Below are 22,079 nucleotides of genomic sequence, written 5' to 3' on the forward strand. Positions count from 1 at the left end.
CACAAAGATCTATTCTAAATCCCACATCTGGGAAAAATGTATATTCCACAAACCTTAACATGTTCAGATCAATCAGCAATCCTTGAGTTCAGCAGCCTCCATGGGATAGCCCTCACCTTAATCTTTCTTCATTTTAAAAAAGTATAAAACACTTTATCCCAAGATGGATTTCACCCTGCACTTCACCCTTCACTTTATTTTTTCCCCAAATAAAGTGCTTCCCCTCAGAGTTTTGATTAAACATCTGGACCTCAACATCTCAGAGCTGAACTGGATGTTCTCAGTATGACCAAACTTGGCAATGACAGAGGCCTGTACTGGCTTGCATTTGAAGTGACTCCTGCCTTCCTTTTTCCTACAAGCTTCTGTTTGTCTTCTTCCTTGGAGATAAACTTCCCAATATATCTTACTTAAATTTCTTTTATTTGTCTAAGAGCAAGAATTCAGTGACTCGATTGGCACTTTTCTGCTTTTTGTACAGAAAGTACATAATTCTGTGTCTCTTCACAGTTTAAGCGCTAATCTCATATTTTAATTCCAGTGCTTTTACTTGAGTAACTATTTTATTTTATTCAATGCCTTTTATTACTAAAGCTCTTTTTTACATTAGAACTGATCAAGCATCCTAATGTTCTACTCTCTTTTGTGCTTCCTACCTTCCAAGTAATATACTTCCTAGACCACAGTCTCCTCTCGGCTTTCACAGAGAACTTTTAAAAATAAATTAAGCACAAACCTGCTAATAATATTCAAGACAATCAATTTCATAATCAAGATAACAATGGTATTTGCATTATATTAAATTTTATCATGTAATGTTTGATTAATGTTACAAGACCTATTTACCAGACATATGTGAAAGATTATTCACCACCTTTGTGGTATAAGGTTATAGCACACCAAACATAATCAAATGTTGGTCCAAGGCTATAACAGTTTTAGTATGATTGTATGGAAAAACAAAAATAATAAAAAAAAGAAATAAGCAGCTGACAAAGTACATATGAATAAGTGAACTTAATTTTTCCATTCTGAATTTGGAAGTTGGTGGATTGAGGTTCAGGTAGCAAGTAAAAGGACTTGCAAATCTACTGTGGATTATGGGTCACGTGAGATAGAAGAAGCAGCCATCTAATTCTACTCCTTTCTATATAAATAGAGATGTAGCTAGAGTATTTATTAGTTCTTCAATTACTGTAAAAGGAAAAAAATGAGCAAAGCTGTCTTATTTAAGGAGAATCTCTTGAAGGCATGTTTGGGTTTTTTTAAAGAGAATTCAAAAATTATTACTTAGAAGACGTAATATTCTCCTTTTCTTCCCTCCTCTTCGAGATTCTAATAATCTTAATTTTAAATAAAATCCATCGTTCACCAAACTTCAGAAAATACTGCAACAAAGAAGGTATCTTAATCTAGAGAAAAAGGTTTTGAAAAGTTCTGAAAGGATGGCTAAAAAAAACCCCATTTAGCACACCAATAAATATAAAAATCATACCTATGAAACCTTATACACCTATGTCACTTATACATTGGTTTGAAAATACACTAATTAAATAAGCAATGAGCATTTATCATATAATTGCATATTAAAAATAAGGAAAAGACTCTCGGATCACCTGACAACAGACCCTTCCAATTACTACCAGCCTTTAAAATTGTGCTTTTTCCTGTTTTAGAGAGCAGAGTATACTCTGAATATTTAGCACAAAAATATTCTAGTTAATATAACACAGCATGGCTTTGAAACACAAGATCCAAAAATAGTATGGCTTGATTCTGTGAAGTTAATCTGCACATTTTGCATCAGTGATGGCCACACAGAGTATAAAATAAACTGAATTTACCTGTTAAGTGTTAAAAATATACATATATATATGTGGTCCTGAGGCTGTAACCACAACTTCCCTCAAATGCATTATTCCTGACAAACAGAAGCGAGAGGAGACTCCTATTCTGCTCATCAGTTAACATCTTGTAGGACTTGAAATCAATTTGACTTAATTAACAAAATGGTTGGTGTGATCACTCCTGAGGGCATTTAATCTTATATTTTCCCAGCTTGGTGTTTCAGCTAGGAGGGTGATCCATGCTCTCTGACAGCATTTTGTAAGCAACATGGGACAAAGACAACCAAAAATTCAAATATTTTTGGGTTTAGTAAGATTCAGGTCCACAGAAGTGGGATATTCTTTAAAAATACTGTATCCAGAGTACGACATGTAGTATCCTTAAAGACTCTGGTGACACAAGCAAATAACAAAACAATTTCAGCTATAATAGAATGTATATAGTTTTCAAGCTGTGCTAAATTTTTATAGCTATGTCTTCTACCAAGTAGAAGAAGAAAAAAAAAAAAAAGAGTAAAAAAATTCCATCTATTGAGACTCCTATCAGAATAGTTCATGTCAACACAGAACGATGCAAAGGTCTCAGGCAAGTCATCAGTATTTCAATATGGCTTCACTATAATGACTAAGTAACAGTATAATGATAGTAAAATGGAAGTGTACGCAGAAGGATCAATATCAGTTTAATTTAATGCCCTTGCAGATTGCCAACATGATACCTGCTTAAGAGAGAACAGGTATATAGAATAATAATAATAATGAAAATCTAAATTCAGCATGCACCAGGCATCAGACTTCAGGGTGACACAGAACTTTCTCTCCTTCATTGTACACAGACACTGACTTAAAATAACTGAAATTCACAAAAAATATATACCATCAGGTTTTGGATCAAATAATTTCAGAAGCAGTCACATCAGTGGTCTAGCTACTGACATGTCACTGTGATTTATAGTGAACACTGTTGTTCTGAGGAAAGCAGAAAATATTCACAACCAACCTTTCCCTTCCTTGTACACTCCACAAATTACCATGCAAATCTGAAAAAGTCAGTTATCTTAAAACAGTCTTTGGGAAAAATCCTCCTAAACCATTGAATATACAGAGGTTACTTTATTTCTCATGTATTAGGGTGAAGAACTCCCTGCAAAATCTTTGTACATTTCTTATTATAAAACCTATATCCTCTACTGTGTCCAATTCTTTCTGAACTTGAGACTTCAATTCTTTAGAAAGGAATTCGTCACCTTTCACCTTCAAAATGTATTTTATGCTATGAAACAGAATGAAAGGCACTCCTATGTAACTTCCAGATTACCTCTGTCACAGCACTGTTCCTTTTCTAAAGGTCACAATTATTTCAGCATGATTTCATGCAAGAATATTTCCACACTCATCATACTTTTTTTCCCACATCTTGAACTTCAAAGGTGACAACAGTACTGTTCCTGCAAACTGTGAGACTACAGTCTGACTCATCATTTTAGCATTCCTTTGTCCTTACCCTGATTTTCCTCTACTTGTTCAGGAGGAAAACATGAAAAATTATTCCAAAGTGATGACATCCTCAACCAGATGATCAACTGCATTCACATTGACAAAACCCTGCTTAGGAGAAGAAGTAGGAATAAAAGATAGACTGTTAAAAGGAGACTTGAATAGATTTAATCATTAGATAAGAGGTTTTCTCTGCAGTGACAAGATTCCTTAAGAGTTAAACGAGATATGGTTACCATGGAGCTAAGACTCCCACAGAAAAAAAAATTACAGCATTTTGAAACATTTGTTGGAAGCACACAGGCAGCCAAATAAATGACACTGCACCGCTTTCAGGCTTTATTAGGTCACTTAAATTCTACCTGCAAGTGGAAGCTCAGGGGAGGGATTTTTGCAGGCTTTTACTGAATATTTCAGCCATAGCCTTTCTCATTTAGAAATCTTTGCCCAAGAACTGCAGATAAGTTTCTTGTGCAATGCAAGACTTCGCTATATTAATATAATTACTTATTGTCAACAATGTTCCAAGTAAACTGAGTGGCATGGTTTAACTGTGAATGTAAAAAAAAGAAAAAAAAATGAAAAAAAACCAAACAAAACACTAAAAAAAAAAAAAGAAAAAACCTGCTGACTTCAGTCTTTCCACTTCTTTGTTAGGAACTGTATTTCTACTGTTGAATTTGATAATATGAATGGCATCCCATGCCTGAAAGAATTACAGCTATAAAAATTACCTCTCTATAGCATGGGAAGACACTGTCTTTTGCGAAAGCACTCTAACAGGCTGCCCAGGGAAGTGGTTGAGTCACCATCCCTGGAAGAATTTCAAAGACGTGTAGATGTGGTACTTAGGGACATCGTTTAGTGGTGGACTTGGCAGTGTTAGGTTAACAGTTGGACTCGATCTTAAAGGTCTTTTCCAACCTAAATGATTCCATGATTCTTTCCTATGATGCTAGAAGGAGAAAGGATATTCCTGGAATTATTACTTTCTGAATTAAAATTAAATTTCCTTCAAAACTAAAACATGATACTGAACAGAAATATAACCAACAGAAAAAGAATACCCTTAAGAGTATCAAAAGCAGCATGAAGCACCTCTTTAACCAGTGCAAATATACAGACTAGTGACTACTTGAATACCTGACATTTCAGTGCTTTCTCTGAAACAGAGTGACTACACTGACACAAGACTACACATTTAAATCAACATGAACTTAGGAAATATACTGCCCTGTACCTACCAGAATTTTGCCAAGCAATACCTTTAGCATGACTTGGGGTACCAAACAGGCCAGAGTCTGTTCCCAATAGGCACTACAGATAAGGTCACTCTGGGGAATTAATTTCGCTGTATGTACGTAAACTGTGTGCTTCCATTTCGCCTCAAGGCTAGAGAATTGACTGTGGCCATCTCATTTACTGGCACAGTCGGAGACTTTGCAGCCTTTAGAAAAGGGTTAAAAAAGTGTAGCCTGTCTCTTTTTAGATTGGTCTCTAGGTTGAATTTATATTCTTTAAAATACATCAACATGGCCTTGCTATGAGAAGCGAGCAAGTCCTGACCAAGGAAACAGGAAAGTATTATGTCACTGTCCAAGAAGTCGTTGTCACCTATGTTCAGAGGACACTCAGCCAGCAGGAGTATAAACAAGAGATAACAAAACTGTGAGGAAACCAAAGATCCAGTGATATAAAAGTAAGCTAAATGAAGTTGGGTTACTTCATTTGGGAAGTAACATTCTCTCCCAATGGAGAGGGAACAGAATTCCTCTTTATAAATATATTGAGAGGTAACACTGTCGGCACACATGAAAAAAAAAATCTATAAATATTTAAGTACTTTTAAGCTGAAAAACTGAAGGAGGATTACTAGATCAATGGATTGGTACCTTGATAAAAGCAGCAGGGGAAAAGATACAATTAGCTTTAAAATTGAACTTCAGTTCAAATTCAGTGACTAAAAAGTTCTTTCCAGTTCTGTGTTCCTGTGCCATATAAATAAATGTTTCCACATGAAATGAAAGCAAATGCAAGACTAATCTAAGCAAAGACACTTCAGATAGATGCTGTGTGACAAAACTAAGGCAGAAACAGGAGACAAACAGAAATACTGGAAAGTCTCAGGGGGTTTAGAAGTCTGAAAAAGAACCTATGAAGATGCACTTTGAGAATTAATGACAGAAGAATTTCAGTGTTCTCAGCAAAGCATCTTTATCTGGGGGTTTTTTTGCATTCCTTCTATGTTCAAGATGGGGGCCTTGCTTATTTTTGAATGTAGATTTTACTTAGAGGTTTTTCTTTTCCACAAAAAATGCCTACTTATTTGTAATTTTCCATCAAGAGCTAGCAAACTCCTTTTAAGGCTCCCAATTTTGACAAGCTATGCATGTCAAAATTAATAAAAAAGCCTGTCATTTCTTATAATTTCTTGAGATTCTTGTGACCTCAAGGAACAAGAGATAGGACAACTGTCGTTGTTCTCACTCTGGATTTTACAGCCTCGGGTAGAGCTAAAGCAGAGAGGCTGAGACACTGGTTCCTCCACACTTCTCTCTCTCCTTCCAGTATCTCTTTGTGAATATTTGCTCTTAATGCATACTCTCCGTGACTGAAAATAAAGATTCTTTGTCTCCTTAGTCAAGTCTACCCCCACACTTCCTTTTTTTTTTTGATCACTATGGTATTACTATCCTTCTTGTCACACCAAAAAAATCTGCCTCTGTGGGTCAATTGCACTTTAGTCTTTTCCCTTTTCCTTTTTATCACATTAATTAAGTCTTTTACAACTCATCCCTCCTTTAGATGCCACCCCTTCAATCAAGCAAATACCCATTTCTGATAAATTTGTGGTACTAACTACAAATGCCCATGTCCAAAATATTCAAGTTTGACGCTGCCTTTATTTTGGTTGGGGGGGTGTCATCTACCATCTCTCACAAATGGAACTCCCCTGCAGACATAACCCACTACCTCTTTCCCCTGTTTTCTGTTGTTGTTTTTTTTATTATTTTATTTAACACTTTCACTTAGTAGTGTAGCAATATTTCAGTTGTGTTATGATTTAATCCTTTTCACACTGACCAAAGTCTCATTTTCCTTGAGCGCTCGTCTGCAGGCTGTTCATTCACAGGCTCAGGTAAGCTCTTTGTATCAGAGAATGTACTGTTTTCTTGTGTTTGTACAGCACCAAGTAGACCCTACCACTTCTCTGGATGCAACAGTATTACCAATTTTTAAATCAAAATCACTCAAATATTTAAAAAAAATGTTGCTTGCCAAGTCTATATACTTGTATCCAATCAGAGGTTCTACAAATTATTTTGCTTACATTAACACCACAGCTTGAAGAAGAACAGCTGCAAACATTAATAAAAGTCCTTCAGAACACTAATTCGGCTAAAACTCGGGTTTTAATCATGGTTCACTTGAGATGGTTTCAGATAGTTCTCTCAAGGTTAGCCATTAGATTACTGGACTGAAATTACTACTGCTCAGTGTAACATAAAGACTGGTTGTTCCACTTGTTTAAAGCTGAATCATTGTTTCCCAAGCAAGTCTTCTTTATATAAAGACAGAAATTAAATTTCTGATTGGTTTTGGTTGTTCAACATACGCATTAGACCTTTTTTGAATCTGCAAGCTTTCATGTTTAGTACATTTGCCTTCCAACTAATTACTACTTAGCAACAGCACACTTTCATCACAGGTAACTATCAAGGCCTGACCTTTAGGCATAGCTGTAACATTTTATCAAGTTCCACATATTAATATTACACTAACTTGCAAATACCTGAAGCCAAGGCCTACAGCCAGTGATCTACCCACAGCCAGTAGCCACGAGCCATGCAAACTATGCATGTACTAGACAGAAAGAGCCATGCAAACTATGCGTGCACTGGACAGAAAGTAAGCACAGCAAAGAGCAATTGCTATACATATATAATATTGTAACAGGAGAAGAAATACTTGGGAAGAAGCAGGTGTTGCCATTGCTTCAGACCACTATTTTAGGACAACAGCACATTGCCCAACATTGTCTAAGGCAACATTTCTGCAAGCACTGTAACACTTCACCTTGTGTATCCCCCAAAAATGCTTACATGATCAATGTACAGTTATTCTACAATCAAACCACTAACCTTGCATCTGATTCAGTATGAAAAAGTACAGAATCCCACAACCATTTAAAGAAACCAAACAATGGTCATGTGTGCCAAGAACCCTGGCTACATAAATCTCTGCTTGAACAGAGGAGAGAGAAGTTACCCTTCAGGCACCACCTCAACCACCAAAGAAAACAGCACCTGGACACTGACATGGTCTGATGGGGGCTAACTCAGCACTGCTAAAAGCTTGCCACTTTTGCCATGTTTATACAATATACCTACTTTCCAGTAAATAATAACTGTGTCTTTGTCTCTGTTCTCTGCAGCTGCACTTGAGAAGAATAGCTCAGTGACTTCTATTGTAACAACTGCAAACTCTGGTTTATCATAAAAACACCTGGTTCAAGAAATGATAGGAAGAGAAAACATAGCACACAGAAGTTGATCCGAACCCAGTGTTCCAAGATAGCTAAACTACACAGCTAGCTGATAGGGTGTTTCCATACAGCAATGGGTGCTGGAGATTTAAGGGATGCACAAAAATAAAAAGGTTGGACAATATTAACTGATGTTGCCTAGAAGAAGCCTGAGGTCAGGATAATCTTCCATCAGCTCCATGTTATTATTGACTTCTGTTCTTAACTGCCGCTGTCAGTTTTTTTAGATTAAATAAAGAAAAGAAACACGGATGTGAAAGATAAATGCAGTAAGTGTATTAGGATAAAGTTAGATTGGACGAACACATGATAGAGCTATGCAAGTACATGTTTAATTTTCTAAACAGCACTAGAAATATTCTACTGATGTCACAGATTACCTATAACAGAATATAACCACTATCATCCTTTGGCCATCATTTTCTTTCTTTGAAGATTTTGTCCCCCTTTTTCTATGTTGTGGTGAATGCATTTCACCTTTTGGAGTGCTGTGATTTATGATTCTAAATTGTCTTCGTATTGGCAAGGATAGCAAAGGTCATGTTACCACTCTAATTGGCAAGTTAAGCCTTATATACAGGCCCTTATATAGTCAATGATGTTATTTAAGGCTAAGGTCAGCCTTGAGAGAAGCTGACTTGGGAAAATCCCTGGCAAATAAAAATGAATAAGTCTTTCTAACAAAATCAAACTTGTGTCATGAAATGAAAGTTACATGCTCAGAATGAATCTAGAATCTTCCATACCATCAAGCTTCCTGATTTTCAAATTAATCGCAGGGAGTCTGTACTTCCTTATTCAGCTTCCCTCAAAGTTGGTGTTTTTTCAATAACAAGGCACCAGTGCATACAACTTTACAGTTTATTGCTTGTGCAGCAGTATGAAAAGAAATAGGAACTATACTCTGGTTAGCACTAAAAGGTCATTAATGACAGCTTCTGTAACTTATCTGCAGTTAGGCTAGCGAGGGCATTCACAGTCATCAAATTGTGGCATTTCAAAGCAAAAATGAGAAAAAGCCTAAGTAAGAAAAACACTCTTCTGATAAAATTCTTTTCCTTAATAAAGTAAATATTTAACATTCTTAATATATTTTCATTAAGTGAAAAGTTTAAATGCAGGTGATAACTGACTTTTCTACTCCTTGAGGAAATTAATTTTGTAACAGTTTAGTGATCAGAAGGTATTCTACATTGGAAGAACAATCTGGCTTTTTAAAAAATGTTTACAATGAATGACATACCGTATCAAGTTCCTCTTTTAGACCTCACCACTTGTTTATGTCTAGCTGGTTTAGTAGCCGCTATATGCTGCCCCTAACTGTCTTAATCATATGAGCATACCATACGGCATAGTTCATTTTGTGCATAAAGGAGATTGGGTGCATAATTGAAACAATTCTGAAACTTGGGCTGATTTGCCCGAGTAAAGCAAAGCAGTTCTTCATCATACAGAGTTCGATATACTAAGCTCTTACTACTTCAAACATTAAACTGAAGTAACAATGGGAGAATGTTCACATCATTGATGAAGAATATAATCACACATCCTATACCCTTCTCCAGTAACACCATTCCATTCACTCCTATGAAACAAACTTTGGCCAGTAAGTTTGTCATTTCAGTGCTGCATAAAATTGTTGCTTCAAAACCATAAGGGTGGAAAAAAAGTCCTATAGTAACTGCTGAATTTTCCTTCTCTTGTAAAACACAAATTTATATTAACCAGCTTCTCTTATTGAAGCTTTTTTTGTAAGTGCTATTACAGTTGATATCATTATGTATGTACAAAGCAACCATTTTTTCCATCGTTATAAAAATCAAAATATTAAAAAGAATGTGTTAAACACTACAAGAAATACATCAGAATCATTATTATACAAAAAAAATGCATCAACATCTTTATTAAGATAAAGAAAAACATGAGAAAAAAATTACAGGTTTGACTAGACACAAATTCAAAGATAATTCTATAATCCAAATATTCTACATTCATATTACCTGGTAGAAGGAGATGCAATGTCATTTCATTGTAAAGGTGGAAAGATTTTGGATCTGTACAAGATCAAAAATTCCCAAATTTTACCTGATTTCCATTTTATGGAAGCAATTTTTAAAAGTCTATGGATACCCTGAGCAAAACCATTATACATAGAATAAATAAATCATGAATAAAACTGAACACCTAAAGCAAACATGACTAATCGGCATTTCCAGTTACTGATGGAAGAGATTTATATTGATTGATAGAATTTTTTAAAAGGTTGTAACAGCAGAAGGGTCACTAAAACTGCTAGATTTCAGTTTAATGAGGCTTAATTAGAATATTTATAATAATGATCAATTATCACTGATTCCAGTGAGAATACCTATCCATTAGACTCAAGGTTTTGTTTAAGCGTTACTATTGAGGTACTACTCAGTATTCAAGCACAAAACTATTTTACCCACTCATGGGATGGAGCTACATTAAAGATGGGGCCAATTTAATCACCTAAGACAGTCACTTAAGATCCAGTATAGTAAGTAAACTCTTCACATTTTTGAAAGCTTTAAGGTCATATTTTTTGTTACATTGTGTTAAAATAAAAAATAAAAAAATGCAACTAACATCCCAGTTGAAACATCTGGGTGATTCAGCCATCAAAAGTGACTAAAATAAATGAAGATAATGAAAGCTGAATTCCACATTATTCAGATGACTATTTCCAAGAGATCTGCAAAACCTTACTAGGAAAGCAATTAATGTGTCCTAAATTCAGTCTACAGCAACTCACAGCTCTTACAGAAAAGGTTGAGGGTCTGCAAATTAGAAAGATAATATTGTTCTATGTATTTTAAAAACTTCACTCCTTATTAATTCTAATGTATGTAAATAGCACATAAAGGAAAAAACACAAAGTTTTAAATGAACATTTGGCACACATTATTAATACAATCACTATTTAGTTCCCACAGATAGCAACTGATCAGGAAATCAAATCTTATCAATCCCTATTAGCACTTTTTCCTGTGATGGTCAAGATGTATGCAGCAAAGAATCTTTTGTCCTGTGAATGTTTTTTCATAAAAAGGTTACTTGATAACAACTAATGCAGCTATGACATACACGATCAGATTGAGGTCTTCCAAATTCTAGAGTCTACCTTTCCCAGCTTTGGCTACACAGGAACTGTAGAGCCTGTTGATATTGATCTTTTGGAAAGTGCAACTAAAATGGATATGCATTTTAGAAGAAGGTTATGCTAGTACCTTGCAGTGTAATTACGGACAGCTTTGGGGGTTTTATTTATTATTTCTTTTAATCAAAATGGTAACTGACTGTGCACTGACTGGATCAACATTTGTATACATTATCAAACAGCTTCTCAATTCTACAAATGACTGACATTGAGTATCTTTAGTATGTACCAGGTGTATAGTTCTTCTGTGCCTCTTCCATATACAGAAAGGACAAGACAGTGCAGTCAATGAAGTTCAGAGGGAGTCTTAGGAGATGGAAGTCATTTGGCCTTAAGCATTTTAGTGAATCATCTGAGGCATTTTATTATATATTCTATGCTTGATGATCCTTGTAATCCTGTTTGAACATGGTACTGCTGATGAAATTTGAAAGCATGTTAAACCTTCAGTGTTTTAAATTAGTTCTGTATCTGCTGCTAAACAGCTGTTTCAAGTCTCCAAGTTGAAATGCTATTGTGTGTACAAGTAATTTGTGAAGGATTTTATTTAAGTAGCAGTTCTTTTCTATTATATTATTGCTGGAGAGAAATCAAGTTGTTTCAATTGGGTCAGGGGGAGTTGGTTTTCTGGTACAAGGCACTGGAGAACCTGCTTGAGTGCTGAAGTAGCTGAAAGGCTCAGGATTGACAGAGATGTTTGCTGTGGATCAAAATCAGCACAGGAGTGTGCTGACTACTCATCTTACTGAGGGACTAGCACTTGCTTATTTGGATAAAAGCCCAGTAGAAGGAACAAGCCTGATGTTACTACTGAATCTTTCACTTGCTTCTATTGACTGAAGCTGCCACTCCTCACCGTAGACATGATGTGCCAGAAGAGGGAACTGGAAAAGAGGTTACCTGATCAACAGACTGGCTATCAGCTCTCCTATTTACAGCTGAACCACATCTGTTAAGACTGAGAGTTGACTGACAGCAGGTCTGCAATGGCTGACAAACACATGTATGTATGCATCATACTGCAGGTGAGACACTACCAAAAGCAGATCTAGGTGGGGAAAAAAAAATAATAAATCAATTTTCCTCTAGGTTTTTATAATTCCTATGCATTTCCCATCTTGAACTACTTTAGACATACTCTGAGGGTGTCACATAATTGCCAATTGTGCTTCAGAACATAACTGCAATTTTCAGAAAACAAGTTTCCAAAAGTTACCCAAGAAAATTAAGCATTTAGAGGGAAAACATCTTCTGCAATTATAACAACAGATACTCTTATCAAGTAATGTCTGGTACACAATATGAAATCTTCCAGCACCAAAACCACTACATCCTACTAACTCATAAGAATAGTATCATTAAAAAGTCACCAGACCAAAGACAGAATGTTAAATTTAAAATTTCTACATTGAGCAAATAAACCAAAATATTCATTGAGGCATAAATTAATGCCTCATCTTTTCTTTCTGAATCTTTTAAAGCATGTTTATGTTTGCAATTGTTTTCTTAAATTGAGATGATAATTTTACTGTCTATAGAGGTCTGTGCTTATTATATATCCTCACTGTTATTATGTGCCATTTGGGAAAATATGTGTTTCATGAATTAAGTCAAGAAATACGTGACTATAAACTAGTGTCCTATAATTGAATTCAATATATTCTAAATAACTGCACACCAAACTTATTTTTCTTCTCCTCCCTGTCCGCAACTCTGCTTTTATTTTTGGAATCTGTATCTAATGCACCTGGCAGCATTTGGCTGTGTGGTCACAGCACTGCCATGGGAACTGAGAAAGAAGCAATATTCACAGCTGGATTTCAATATGAATCATATCCAGTTAGAATGGCAGGGGATTAGAAAAAAGGCACAGAGATCAGGCAACCCACTTACTGCATTCTATAAAAACGTGGGAACATCACTAGCAAACTCACTGTTTATTACTGAAGATATTAATCCCCCTTCAGACACCAAAAAGCAGAGCTTGAGCAGAAGACGATTCCCCACAACAGCCACCAGTGGGACCAGGGGGAAACACGGAAACGTATGCTTAGAGTATTAATTTAGGATTATTGCATGGTCACAAATCCTATCAAAAACTAACATTCTAAAGTGAGATTGAAGAGCTTTGCTTGCTCGTAACAAATTTGCTGTTATTTCAGCAGACCTGCATTAACATGGATATCCCTCCCCCGCCAAAAAAAAGTAGAAAAAAAGGAAAAGAAACTGACAATGAGTGAATTAGATCTATCCTAGGAATTCAATCATGACTTTATTCACTCTTGCAATTATTTTGTAACACTACACTGTATTTATAATATTGTAATACGTGCACTGATTTCTTTTTGAAACAGCAATTTTTTAAATTTAAACTGTAGAAAAAAACAGTAGTAAAGCATAATGTTGAGTTCATGTCACGTTGCTTTGTTTATAACTGGTGTAGACTGGGCCAATATGAAGCAGCTTGCAAAAGTGCAACTAATTACATATAATTACATATATCCCATATACATGTATGTACCCCTTATATACATCGTATGACATGACTGCATACATGTACTATCATTACATATAACAAAACATGCAACATTTTACAACACGTCTCTGAACATTACTGCATCCTTGTAGGAAAAACTAGGTTTACAGTCTATTCTATAGATCCACACTAAACAAAATGTAAGAAAAGTATCAGGGAAATAGATCAAACAATGCACCAGCTCCAACAGCAGCCTGTAACAACCAGACCTTTAGAAGTGAGTCCCTGACTCAACCACCTTCAATTTGATAGAAATCAGCCTTCACCTCTGACTAATCATGATGCAAGTTTTCATTGTCCACCTGTTATATTTGCAAAAACTCTTTCCCTTTACCTTCTACCCCCCTTTACCCAATATAGTCTTTCAACACACTATCACCTAGAAAATGCATTTCCCCCCAGAATATTTATTAAAGTGGTTTTGTTTTTTCTTCATGTAAAATTACTTTATAAATGCTTCCGTAACTAGAACGTAAAAATTACTATCTAACAACATGCTGGATATCATTTCACTGCCTTCTCATACTCCCTTTTCCCCTTCCTCTGTTATCTTTCCTCTTATTTTAATTGCAAGCTTTTGGTGGCATAAATGTTCCACTTGTTCAGTATTTATACCAGAAACTGGGAACAGACCTCAAGATCCATGTCAGAGAATGAAAGACCCATGTATATTAGACAAATCATGTGAAGTTCTATGAAATTATAATGCAGTTGGGGCTATATCACTCTTTTCCTCAACAGCAGATATAAAATCCCAACCATTAACTAAACTTTAGAACAACTTTCACTACATTAAACATACCAAACTACTTAAGTGCTTCCCTTTTCATCTAAACACCGTGCAATTTTCCCAAAGAATTGTTCCTTACCAGGAGCCTGAAATACCCACTTAAATGAGATGATTTCACTCTAAAAGAGAAATTGTTACACATGAATTGAGTAACTCTGATACAGATATCAATCCACTACTCCAGTCTGTCCAGAGCTAAAAAACAGACACGCTATAGAGTCTGAGGACATGACTGTTGTGTTTTTAGTATGAGAGCATTTGCTTAAAATTTTGCCTTGAAAAGGGGTTGTAATTAATTGCAGAAGATCTTTATTTCATCAAAAATAAACACTCACAGCATACTACAGCATGTGATTCACTGGAAAATTTGTCATCTTGTAAATCTATCTTATAATATTACACAGACCTTCAGCAAAGAAATAGTCCTAGGTGTCCTAGGTAAAGAATGAGCATAAGCTATCTGCTTTCCATAGAGTGACAAACTGGGCAAACCTATTCACAAAGTTGAAAACACAAGCAGGGAGTAAAAGTGGCAATTTAACGTGTGAAAATAAACAGAGCAACATTAATTACAAAGACGGATGCTACAAGTTCTAAGAAACTTAGAAACGTAAGAAACTTAAATTCATAAAATTAAGCATGATTTCCACGGTAGAAACTGAAGGATAATAAGGCAAGAAGAGTGATTGTAATTAGCTACGCTGGCAACAGCCTGAAGTTTAAGAAGCAAACAGAAATCTATTTGAATTTTTTTTTTACTTTTTTTAAATGGAGTGGAAGTGACATAGTGGCATTTTTGTCTGTTTTATCTGTTGTACAATTTTTGTTCTTCTTAGAAGACTTAGAAATATGGACTGCTATACAATTTTTAAAAATTGTGGCCATAAGACTGGAAGGGGGAGACTGAATGCACAGAGATGAAGATACACAGATACATAAACATTTATATTCAAAAATAACTTAAGCTCCTAACACACACGAGTTCTCAGAAGCAACTCAAGTTTTATATAACTTTATTCTTCCTTTCGTTTTATCCTTTTCCTAAAAGGAATTGACTGGCTAACGGACAACTACTGTATCATGAATTGCGGTACATTTCAGTGACAACAGACAAAATGTCCTAATTAATTTGAAAACAATACCACAGAATGCACTCAGCTGTTCAAGAAGCATGCAGAACCTGCACCAGCTCCCCTAAAAGGGGCTTCAGGAAAATTTCACTGATTTGATCTTAAGGCATTCCTCAGCCTTTGTGACTTTTACTATACATAAATTCTATATCGCTTTTACATAATCTCATACATAACTCACTGAAAACAATTTCCATATTTTCCCACTTTTTAATTAGCCACTGCTAAAAACTTCTCCCTAGAATATCTTCCATTATTGTCTGACATCTGCCGATATATTTGTTTGCAAGTATTTATCTGGTTAGCATTATATAGCAGATATTTGTACTTTACTGAATCAAGCCACAGAGATCTGTGCTACAGAATATCAGCATAACACAATTATTAGATATTAAGTTGGACTATTAAGGACAAATTATTTTAATGTTTCCACTTCACATAATCTTTGTTATGTTACTAGGGATACACCAGTAGGGACACAGATTTGATAAAACATCATGTATTAAAAGCATCTAAAGACAAACTGGTTTTACGTCACACTAATCCTTGGTAAACTGAAGTGCTTTAGTACAACTCCTAAAATAATAATAAAAGGCATGATATAATCACTTTTTATATTTGTATTTGGAAACAGTGAAAATTATTGAAAAAGAAAATCTAACTCATACTATACCTAACAGTTCATATTGTAAAAGTGATGTAAATTCTCATCTCACCTCTAACATCTGAAGAGCAGAAGAGCTCATTTTCAAGTAATCTAGACAGGAAAGTGTATCCACATATACATGTGTATAAGACACCCAACTGTCTTGATTCTGAGCAGCAATTTAACACACAAATGATCAAAAACATACCTGAAAAAAACCACCTGCAAATCTATTGTTTAAATCTACATATATGGACTAGATCTTGAAAAAAATTAAATCCAGATATTCTATCCTAAGTCTTTGCAACAACAGTACTTTGCTGTTCAACAGATAACTATACTTAGTCTATGACAGAAAACAATTTCCCACTCCTATCTGTAAATTTTTAGATAGTGATTGGAGAGGTTTATCAGAACACTTAAAATTAGGTCATTGAGACAAGCTGTTAAAGGAGCAGAAGTCAAAGAAGAATCAATTGTCACTCAGAGAAATGAATTTGTAATCAGTTGGGGATAGTCATGCACACACAGACACATGCACAAAGGCAGACACACACTGATGCCAATACACACCAACACACACACTTGTTCAGATCCATGGAAAACAAGGCAAAACTTTCTTGACTAATGCATTATGAGCCACCTCCGAAAAAAAGATTAATCTGTATTAAAATAAGTGGAAATGCTTTCCATTAATACAATGACTTCCAGGAAAAATAACTAAACTATATACTAATTACACTATATTTTTATATATAATGTGTGTATATATATAGTATAATATATATATGTTACCATCGTTTTATTTACATATATATATATATATATAGTATAATATATATGTTACCATCATAATTTGGATTCTCAGCAAACAACTTTGACATGCTTCATTACAAGTACATTTAAACTGCTCCTATGCATTGGGTAGGGGTGTGACTTCCCCCCCCCCAAACATGCTCTCTGTTAGCAAATTACTATAGGTATTTCTGATGGAGGAAGACAAAAGCTCTCTGCTCCAAGGCATCAGGTCATATTTGATTAATTCAGTAGCAGTGGGAATGACAGAGAATTTGGGAATAATTTCCTGAGAGGAGAGGAGTTTGTCAATTTACCACAGTAGTAAAGTCCCAGTAGCTAGGAAAGGCTTGAATGAGAATGCTTTATACTCACTCATCCACATTGCCAAGGGCAACAGGGTTCCCTCTGTATCTGTCTGCGTGTTATCTCAAAACAGCACTGGTTAACATATATGTTCTCACCTAATGCTGCATAAACATTAGCTTCATTAATTTCTCATGTATTCATACTTCAGGAAGGGGTAACAAACAATAGAGGGAAGCCATCTAAAGAACAAACATTACCAAGGCAGGAAATGAAGAGATAGCAGTATTGCATATTACACACATGTAACAAGTGCTTTGCTTCTCCCTTCCATACAGGGCACACAAGTAGGCACACGTACACTGAATATCCAGACTAAAACCCAGATGAAAGCCACCAACTAGAAAACTAGAGAAACAATTGCAAGCATTATTACAGAAACAAACCATCAAAGATTTCATAACAAAGATGCAGCAGCAGGGTAGCAGTGTAAGAAAAATCTGTGCGTATTTATATATTTATTTATATTCATACTGAACTTACAAATCAGGGAAACATAAAGAAAGGAAATTAGACTGTATTAGTAACACTTTTAAATGCTATCATTACACATAAAGACTACACACAAGAACTGGGACTTACTTGAAACGAGTACTGAAGACTACACTACTACTAAAACACTGATGACAATGAAAATATTTTTTTCCTCTCCTCTCTGGAATTTTTTCTTAAGGTCTTTGTCATTCCCATTGCTGTCAAATTAATCAAGTATGAGTAATGTCTTGGAAAAGAAAGTCATAATGAAAAGCCTTCCATCAAGGTTTATAAATATGCCCACAAGTTTGCTGCTCCCTGGAAACAAATACAGGTATCATTTTTATGCATTACTGACCTCCTAGCCTTTCTACATGAACAGAGAACCTAAAAATGATGCACAAAACTATACAATAACTTAGATGTGGGAGAAAAAAACATCATATCCAACAAAAAATACGGGACAAAAGGAAAGTTTCTCTTTAAGGAAGAAAAAAATAATTTTACCAGACTTTTAAGAGTTAATTCTCTTGCTCTTTAAAAGAATACTGTAGGATATTTTTAGATCAAAAGAGATCTAATCTTATTTTATAACTCACCAAGAGTTACCTTTGAGAGCCTAAAACCTCCTAGAGCACTTAGGTCTACAGGTTCAAAAATAAGAATACCGGGATCAACAATATCAAAGGAAGATTCAGCTACACAAGTCTGGGAAACACTCACTAGCAGTCCAAATTCCCAGAAAACGTTCTGATCTAGAGAAGATCCTGACTGACCAACAGTTTTACTGGAAGAGCTCTAAAGGGCTACTGTACTTCATGTTTGTATGTACAAACAGTGTTTAGGCAGCAATAAAAGCTGTAAATACAGAAGGCTTACATCACTGTAGCACTCTACCTAATAAATGGTTCCTTTCTCAGTATATTGCAGAACAATTGATCCCTTCTCCATGAAGGTAAAGGAAATTATAATGGAGAAGAGGCAGTAACTGATATGATTGTTACAGCAAGGAGAAGCTGGGCTTCTGAGACAGAAACCTAGTCTGGTTTTTTTCCCGTAAAAGATTTCCTAACACCAAGCCAAAGGAATAATTCTGCACAGTCTCACTTTTGCCGTTTCCACTTTTTTCCATCTCTATTTTAGGACTTTATTTTACCCATTGGAAAGAACTGCAATAGAGTTCTACTAGCACAAGAATGGGTCACAGCAGCAGAAATTGCCACCTCATGTAGCACACACAGGTTATCTATGAATAGGCAAAGCTTCTTGCTTCATCACATGAAGACTGTTCACTCGAGGCAACATCTTAGAAAGTGAAAGGATGAAGGACATTGATAAAAGTGCCTTCTCCTAAAGGCTGAGTAATCTACTAAACTATGTAACAGAGATACCTCTAAGAAGTGGAGTGGAGGGAAAGGATGTTGAAAAGGATAATTCATTGTGATTATCTATTTCCCTCCTGCCATGAAATTCTCCCAGGTTTAAAAGTGCTAATGACACTTCACCACACCTAAACAATTTACATAAGCAGCAGCAGCCATCACCACTCTCCAACCTTTAATTCCCAGAAATAAATATTCCCAGCCTTTCAGAAATCAGCCTTGTAATTTCCTACTTTAAGCACTTAGCATGTTTTATTTTAGAGATTTACCCTTTTAAAGTTGTATCAGATCTAGAGTAGAGTGTTTCTGGAACACTATTTGTGATAAAAGCAAAGTAAAGATAGTGTGGAAAGAGGAGGGAATACATGTATCAATAACAGTTTTTTCATGCTAGTTACACAACAATACACCCTTAGTCATGGAGGGTAAGAAATAATGAGACACACAGGACAACACATGAAAAGGATCTCAGCCTCTTCCCAAAAATTAATGCATTAACACTACTTGCTCAAAAGCCCAAATTGGTTGTCATATTAGATTTGTGTAAAGCTTTAGGGAAGAATGGTGTGAGGGCTCTTTATAGAAAATTACACCAAGTGAAAGCTATTTCACTAATTAACACTCCTTCCCAAATAAATCCTTATGTCCTTTTAAAATGAGCTTCTTTTAAGCAGAGGAAAGACCCCAAACATTTGCAGAGCCCTGACTTCGACATCTGTTGGTATTCCCTACACACAAGTGTGCTTCTGTATGCATGTTTATCAGAAGAGGTCATCAAGGGCTTGCTCGGTTTATTCATCATTTTAAGGCTCTCCTATTTGCAAAGCTTCTGTTAATGTCAGTGAAATCTAACCTAGACAGAAGTTTCAGAGGTCAGATATTTGGCATGCTACATTTAGAAACCCAAGTACAAAGTTGACGAGGACGCTTCAAACACAGGGGATTACAGCGGAAATAGGTCTCCTTATACCAAACTGGCTATTGAGCCGGTTCAAGGAAGAACACACTGAGACTGTCTGATGCTATTAAAGCTCATATTCTTGCTTCATTTTTTTCCACTGACTAAATCAATTCTCCCATTTGGCAAAGCCCAGCACAGAAACGACACTTTTATTTTTAATAGAACAGAAAAGGAATAGACATGAAATCATGTACTACATGACCTATAAAAAGCAGATACTTACAGTTCGTAGGAACTGTATTTCATCTTCCCCTCCTTCACCCCCTTCAGCCATGGCTCTTGAGGAGTCAGCTCTGCTGAGACTCCGATCGCCTCCACCGTCAGCTCACTGCGCTGGTACAGCTCCTCTTCTCCTATCAGTATTAGCATATAGCTAATCCACAGCCATATAGGGAGCTCAGCTAACTCCACTGCACTGCAGACTGTCAGTCAACCCCCTCACTGCCAGAGCCAACTGCGCTGCTTCTCCAGCTCATAGCAAGCAATTCTTTCCCTTTTCTCTCTACCCTAGAGGCAAAACCCCCCTACTGTTGAAGTATTGCAGGAAACACTATATGCATCACTAGGTGTTGATTTTCCCCCCCCCAGATACTGTCTGGTCAAAACAGCAGTAATGGTGAAGTGTTAATGAAAGCAGAGCCTGCGCTTCCATTTTCACAGATCAAGGTACCCAATTTTGCACTGAAATGTATCAATTTCAACAACTATGAACCTACTGATTTGTGCAGCAGAAGGATATAAATCAAATGATCATAGGACCAGCTGATTTTGACAGCAGGTATTTTCAGCTTGTTTACAGTAACTTCCGTTTCTTGCTTCTCTGCATAAGCAGCTGCAAATCTGATTTTCAAGATGACTTAATGATCCATACCTGCTATGTATAGCTATTTGTGCTATCCTTTTAAATGTCATTTATACATATATCCTAAGGACTGCAAGGTTTTTATTTGTACCTTCTCAGAACTGCACCTGAATACGTATAGAGGACGGTACAAATTTACTTCAAAACCTATAAACCACAGTTATGTTAAAAATAAAACCTAAAATAAATGTAAATTCTAGTTAAATAATGAAAAAAATGTAATTAATGAAAATTCCTAGTTATTATTTCAATATCAGCAAATAAAAAAAATAATATATCAACTCTAGAACAAAATTTACTTAAGTGAAGGGAGGAAAACAGAAAGGACACAAGGAAAGAGGAGAAGAGAGCACCAAGCAGGCTCTAGCCAGCCAGTTCACTAGATGATCTGGCATTTTGTGGTAAGGCTGCAACCACAGCCTACCCATACATTCCACCCCTGAGAAGCATTACCCAAACTGTGCTGTTACATCAATACATACCCTCACAGAGTACCATTATGTATACAGTCTTTTTCTAAGTAAAAACATGTTTTTGTTTTACAAATGAGAAAAACAGGCATGAGGGTTAAGGAAGAGTAACTTTCTTAGGGTCACAAGGACAAGTGCAGCACAGTAAAAACTGAAACTAGATTCTCTACATTCACAAACTAATACATTTATGTCTCTGGACATGGAACTCAATGCACACTGCCCTCCCTCACCCCCCAAATAGTAATATTTTGATTTTTCACTAATTAAAGTAAACATAGACACAGGCCAAACAGTGGGATGCCCAACAATGTCTCTCCTTGCAGAGCAAAATGCTTTGTAAAATGTTTTATTTCACTCCCTCTTACCACCCTGAGAAACTCTGTCCAAAAAATGATGACAATCCCATTACTCAGCAACAGGCAATTTCAGGTCAAAAGCAATTCAGAAGCCTGTAGCTGACACAGTCACGCAGACTGGCCCTGCCAGTCTGTCCACTCCCCTTTCCCCATCCTGTAGCTCGCATTGTTGCTGGGAGCAAGAAAAAGATAGCTCTGTGCAAGACAAAGGCAACGTGGCAGAAAAATACCTCTCTG

At 35.9% G+C, this 22,079-nt stretch overlaps 1 protein-coding gene across 1 annotated transcript in view; it reads right to left on the minus strand.

Annotated features, from left to right (window-relative positions):
- RYR3 (ryanodine receptor 3) overlaps positions 1 to 20,512 on the minus strand; it is a 219,232-nt gene extending 198,720 nt beyond the window's left edge. The window contains exon 1 of the mRNA XM_074149970.1: positions 20,375 to 20,512. Coding sequence (XP_074006071.1) covers positions 20,375 to 20,425 — 51 coding nt within the window. The 5' untranslated portion in view covers positions 20,426 to 20,512. The remainder of the gene's footprint in view (positions 1 to 20,374) is intronic.
- Positions 20,513 to 22,079: the final 1,567 nt, after the last annotated feature.

This window comes from Numenius arquata, chromosome 6 (genome assembly GCF_964106895.1).
Source record: "Numenius arquata chromosome 6, bNumArq3.hap1.1, whole genome shotgun sequence".
Lineage (NCBI taxonomy): Eukaryota > Metazoa > Chordata > Aves > Charadriiformes > Scolopacidae > Numenius > Numenius arquata.